This window comes from Arachis ipaensis, chromosome B07 (genome assembly GCF_000816755.2).
Source record: "Arachis ipaensis cultivar K30076 chromosome B07, Araip1.1, whole genome shotgun sequence".
NCBI lineage: Eukaryota > Viridiplantae > Streptophyta > Magnoliopsida > Fabales > Fabaceae > Arachis > Arachis ipaensis.
The window spans coordinates 1476672-1483088 of record NC_029791.2 but is presented as its reverse complement, the minus strand read 5'-3'; the positions used below and the strand labels follow the sequence as shown (position 1 = coordinate 1483088).

The following is a 6417-nucleotide window of genomic DNA, read 5'->3' as shown; positions in this document are numbered from 1 at the left end:
AACATAATAAATTATTGAGTAAAGTATTAAATTGGTCTTCTATATTTGGGTGTAATTCTGTTTTGGTACTTAAGGTTTAAAGTATTCTATTTGAATTCAAAAAAGTTTCATTTAACATCAATTTAGTCCCACAGTGAGGTCAAAGTTAAATAATTAATGGAATGTCCTACATAACAACAATACAAGAACAAAATCAATAATCTCGAGAACAAGTACAAGCTCCAGAGGCACAAAATCAACCATTGATGCATCAATACACTTATTTATCATTCTCTTTAGTTCTATAAAAAATATTTTATTTATATTATAAGAAAAATAATAAATAAATGTATTGATGCATTTACGGTTGATTTTGTACCTCTGGAGCTTGTACTTGTTCTTCAGATTATCATTTTGTTATTGTATTGTTGTTATGTAGGACATTCTATTAATTATTTAATTTTGACCTTACTGTGGGACTAAATTGATACTAAATAAAACTTTTTTAGATTCAGATAGAACACTTTAAACTTTAAGAACCAAAATAGAATTACGCCCAAATATAAAGACCAATTTAATATTTTATCCTAAATTCTAAATTCTAATTTGTTATTCCCTTTTATTCGGACATTTTCGCTTATTAGCAATCCAATTTGGAATCATAATATAGTTTTAAGTTGTCGAAAAGGTTTTTAAAATACTAAAAGTGTAATCTTAATAAATTGATAGTGTAATAAAATAATACAATTATTGACTATTCATGTCATACAGATAATAGTTTTCGTGGAGACTTACAAAAACGACTAAAACGTTTTTAAATAAAGACGTTTAATTTTGAACATTAAATATATTATCATATATTAGATTTTTAACACGTAGTATAAATTAAAAATGTTGTTATTATTAAAAAGTGTTATCATATTTTTAAGATTGTTACTTTAGTTTGGATACTGTAGGAAACTACAAAAAAAAAAACTTGAATACCAATTTTTTAATTTATTTAATATTTAAATTTTTAACAAAAAATTTATTAGAGGATTGTAGCGGCATATTTTTTATATATATAGATAATAGTTATACACAATAGTTAGAGAAACTATCATTTTTTCCTCTTATATATGCATGCATGTACTAGAGTCATAAATATGATGATGATGATTAGGTCCCAAACCCTAACTAACAGCTAATAAAAGGATAAAATAAAATATATGAAAATTTGCGTGTAATTATCTTCATGTAAAATTGTTAGTTGATGATTGTTAAATAATTTAATATGTTTGACTGAATTGTTATCTAACAATTCTCAACTAATAATTTTAGGTTAAAATAACGGCATATAAGTTTTCATCTATAAAATATAAAAATATGAAGAAGAAAAAAGATGTATACATACAAAAATAATAGCTTTGACGTTGTCCATTGTTAAGGGATACTCAAAGGCTTCATGATCTTCAACAAGATTTAGGAGAATAGAGAGAAGATTCTCTTCATTATTAGATTTATCACTTCCATTTCTCCTTTTTACTTTTTCTCCAATGATGTTTTCCACAATCATATCAAATTCTTTATGCAATTTTTCTGCTTCATACTGAACTCTACTTATGAGATGAAGCCACGTGTAAGATGGAAAAAGAGTAAACACAACAAATAAACGTTCGGCAATTTTTCCAAGATTCTTCAACAGTAAAACGAACTCTTCTTCATCCTTGCACTTTCCTCCAAAAATTGCTCTAGCAGTGATTGCACACGTCAAGGACACAACTTTCTTACTAAGATTAACACAAGATCCAGTGTTAGCAGAAACCCATGTTATCAAATTCGTTACCTCTTCTTCCCTTATTGATTTGAATGAACGAACACGCTTAGGACCAAGAAGTTCCACCGAAGATATTCTTCTTAATTGCTTCCAATACCCGCCATATCTTGCCATGGCTATGTCCGTGGAACCATAGAACAAAATATCTGCACCAATTAATTGTTTAGGCCTTTCAGCGAAAATGGTGTCGTAGGTTTTAAACACTTCTTCGGCAACTTCTGGAGAAGAAACCACCATGATTGATGCTTCGCCGAGCTTAAGGTGCATGAGAGGACCATGTTTTCGTGCTAAGTCTCTTAATCGATGATGGGATAATGATCTTCCAACGAAGTGGTGTATGCTACCGATTAAAGGTAGTGTCCATGGCCCCGGGGGAAGGTTGTTATTCCGTGTCGTTTTCTTGCTTGTGGCTTTGGATTTCTTAGCTAACAATTTGAGGAGTTGTGATATGAAAAGGATGATGCTTATTAATGAAAACAAAAAGGGTAAGGAAGAGATTAGTAATGAGGAGAAGTGATGATGTTCCATGAGGAAATTAAATGTTTAGAGAAAGAGATATATACTCATGTGATTATAATATGAAGTTCCAATTGATTAGTGCTTCTATATTTATAGGGTATGAAACGGATGATCCATGGATAAATATGATTTAATTTGTAAAATATATATATATATATATATTTTTTTTTTGAAAACTCTAAATCCTAACCCTATAACGACAGAGAAGAAAAGGGTTAGAATTTAAGATTCCCAAAATTAATATATATAACAAGAGTACTTTAGTCATTTTTTATAATAGGAATATTTTAGTCATTTTTTATAAAAATAATATTAATTTAGACCGATTCAAAATTTGATTCACCATTTTTCGATCAAATTAATTTGTCTGCCTTAATTTGGACAAAAATAACAAGATTTAATTGATTATATGCGTTAAATTTTAATTATTAAAAAACATCTTTAAAAAAAGATATTTTAGACGTCTTTTTCAGAGTGACTCCCTAAATATAAATATTAGAAAACTAACACTATAATAGTCAATTTCAACAATATTATAACAAATTATTAAATAAATTCATAATGAAATCCATTAAAAATAATTTTTTGTCGAATTTAAATTTTAAATGTAGGGGTGGCAACGGGGCGGGTAGGGGCGATTTTTGCTCTACCCGATTCCATCCCGCCGTACAACAATCCACATAGAACCCGTCCCACTTCTACCCACAGGTAGTAAAACATTGAACCCTAACCCGCCCCTGCAGGTACCCGTCCCGCCCCTACCGTCTCTATAATTATTAAAATCTAATAAATAAAATTAAATTTCAAAATTTATATAACTATCATCACATACATAACATAAATTAAAGTAAAAATTTAAATATGATACAATATTATTAATCATTTACTAATTATTTTATATATATTATACATATTATATATTAAAATCCTATTTATTATATATATAGCGGGGCAGGTATTACCTAAACCCGATTCCGTCCCGCCCCTCTCAAAAACTCACTCCGCTAAAAATTCGCCCCGATGCGGGACGAGTAATTACCCGCCCCAAGCGGATAGGGGCGGAATGGATACCCACAGATTCGAGTGGCATTTCCATCCCTATTTAAATGTTTCTTTGTTGAAAATGTTTTATGCCTTCTATTAAATGTTAGTCATAATATTGACGTAAAGTTGACTCCAAAGTTTTTTATCAGTTAAAGGTTAATTTATAGAAAAATTTATACGCACAAGTGTTTTGTAGACTCTATTAATTTGAATACTCTCACTCCAACTCTTTTTCTCCTTTGACTCATTCAAAGACTAAAATGAAATCATTTTCTAACCCATCCATAACGCTATATATTTTCATATGTAGTTTCCATTCATTGCATGCATGGATCTCTTTTGTCTTGGACATCTTTTATATATTTCCTATGCCCATTAATTTCCACATATAACATTTTTGTATTATATATTGACTTAGGTTTCAGCTTGTATTACAATAATATTCCCGTCTTATATAATTTGTTCCTTAGTCCTTGGAAGAGACACAAGAAACAAACATATAACTATTAACGTGAATTCATAGACAAAACGCTCGTTCAGTCAACCAAATTAGGATAGCCACAAAATGTCTTCGTGTTGAGTTTGAAAAAGAATAAGTAAATGTCATAAGAAAAGTCACAAAAATACAAAGAATAAAATTGATATTTAAAAAATAAAAAATAAATATACAATTCATTTTTAATTTATATATAGTAATACAAATATCGTATGCTAATGATAATAAAAAATAAAAAATAAAAAATTTAATGGATGAAAGTATGTAGTCAATAATTAAAGGCAAAAATTAACAACACAGCTAAAGAAAGATTTGAGACAAACAATGCATGCAAGAGAATGGAGAAAATCTGATGAGATGGGTTAAGTGAAATTCCTTAATTAACTAATTGATCACATTATATTCCTTCCAAACTTTTTTTTTGTAATGTTAGTTTTTAAATCATTAATAAGAACGAACAAAGCATTTAATTTTAAATTGTTCTCCTAAAATTTCATCATAATTGATAATAATGTATCAAGCTAAGTTCATTTTCATGATTAAAGTATAACGGAAATGCTTAATTATCATCCAAGTTTATGAAAAGAACTTGCATTATTATAATGTTAACAACAAATCTTACATCATCGATTGCTTGGGGAATGGGAAGACTTGGGATTGCGTTGTTGAAGGGCTGGGAAAAAATTGTTCATTTTGAAATAGTCTTTGACATATATTATTGATCACGACGAAGCGATGAAGTATATATATAAAGCAATGTTTGTCTATTATATTGTGTTAATATAATGACCGAAAAGAGGAAGAAATAGTCATAACTCATATGTATAACCGGGTCAAAAATCTGACAATATGAAGTAAAATAGTTAAAAATGTAAAGTGATAATTAAGTCCTGACAATATGAACAAATTTGATCTTTTAGATCTTTACTATAGTAAATGGTGGGTATAAGATGTTTTTCTATCAATTTATCACATAAAATTTAATGGTGATGCTTATATTTATAATTTATCGTTATCTATTATGATGTATTTATCTATAAAAGATCATTATGTAGATAATAACTTTTGAAGTGAAATTTCGTCTATTTTGATAGGATTTATGATAAAGATTATATGAAAATTCAAAAAATAATAAATGTTTTACTATCCAAAATTATATTGTTTTTATACTCATGTGGTAACAACGGCGCACTATTATAGATAATAAAATATATAGATAATTCTATTTCGTTTCACAATATTTATTGGCAAAAGAACATATATATTCAGTATTTCACACTATTATGTGTGAGTTTCTTGGTCCAAAACTTCTTCACTTGCACCTTCCAAGTATGTAGAAGACTAGAACAACTATCATTATTATGCATGGGTATTATATGAGCACGCATCTGAGTTTTTGTTTAGCGGTTAGGAGGTAAGGTGCTTTGAATGTTCATTCTTTTGGTAATTATGTTAGAACAATTGCCAAACTATTAGGAATATCTCCAATACAATCTGATTGTTTTCTTCTTCTTTTTTTTAACTAATGTCAATCTAAAATAGTTTGATAAAAAAAATACTAAATTTCTAGTATCCATCATCAAGTAATAGCTGGTCCCAATTCTCAATGCTAAGTTGAAAATATTTCTATATTTAAAACGAAAATTAAACTATCTATACTTAGTTAGAAATAAGAGGATAAAATTCTGGTGAAGATGGAAAGTACTTTACATACTTTGATTCTTAATCAATTATTTGATTAGTCGGATTAGGTTGTTCACTAGAATTAAAATGTTGTGTCCTTTATAATAAAACTTGGAAATGGATGCTTGGTTGTGAAGTTATTACCAACAGGACCATAAAACTTATTGCCTCTTAAGATCAACACTTTCAAAGATGTCAAATTCTGAAGCCAGTAGAGAAAGGTATCCTCTATTCGATTGTTGCCAAGAATTAAAACCACCAGCTCTGTGCAGTTGGACAAAGATTTAGGCAATTGGCCTTCTACTTGATTTTCATACAGATTCAAATAAGTTACTCTTCATATGTACAATTACTTCCATCAAGAATAAGAAAAAGAAGAAGAATAACAATAATAATTTTTTTAATCCAAAGGTTATACATTTCCAATTTAATTTTCTTATTAACTTAATTAAATATATTAGTAGATGATAATTTGCATTAAAAGCACATAATTTTTTTATTTTCACCTTAATTTCATTTCCATCTCTATAACAAATCCTATGTTACTTTTTCAAAACAAATTGTAATTGAATTATATACTATATTACTATCAATGAATATTTTAAAAACCTCTACTATAAATAATACTCAATTAGTAATTTCCATGAAAGACTGACAGTTCCTAACAAAAAATAATTGATAAAGCGGTTTTAACTATTTACTTTCTTTTTACGCATATTGATTCTTTTTCACAACTAAAATGATATCGTTTTGAGAAAATTGATATTTACTCTAATAAATCAATGCCTTAAAAAAATAAATTTAAAGAAAAAAAAATCTAATTATTCGTTTTTATTTTAGTGACTGAATATTTGTTTATTCTAGTTTTTTATGTACAGTA

The 6417-nt window shown here is 27.9% G+C and overlaps 1 protein-coding gene across 1 annotated transcript in view; it reads right to left on the bottom strand.

Annotated features, from left to right (window-relative positions):
• LOC107606457 (tabersonine 16-hydroxylase-like) overlaps positions 1 to 2349 on the bottom strand; it is a 3455-nt gene extending 1106 nt beyond the window's left edge. The window contains exon 1 of the mRNA XM_016308520.2: positions 1373 to 2349. Coding sequence (XP_016164006.1) covers positions 1373 to 2323 — 951 coding nt within the window. The 5' untranslated portion in view covers positions 2324 to 2349. The remainder of the gene's footprint in view (positions 1 to 1372) is intronic.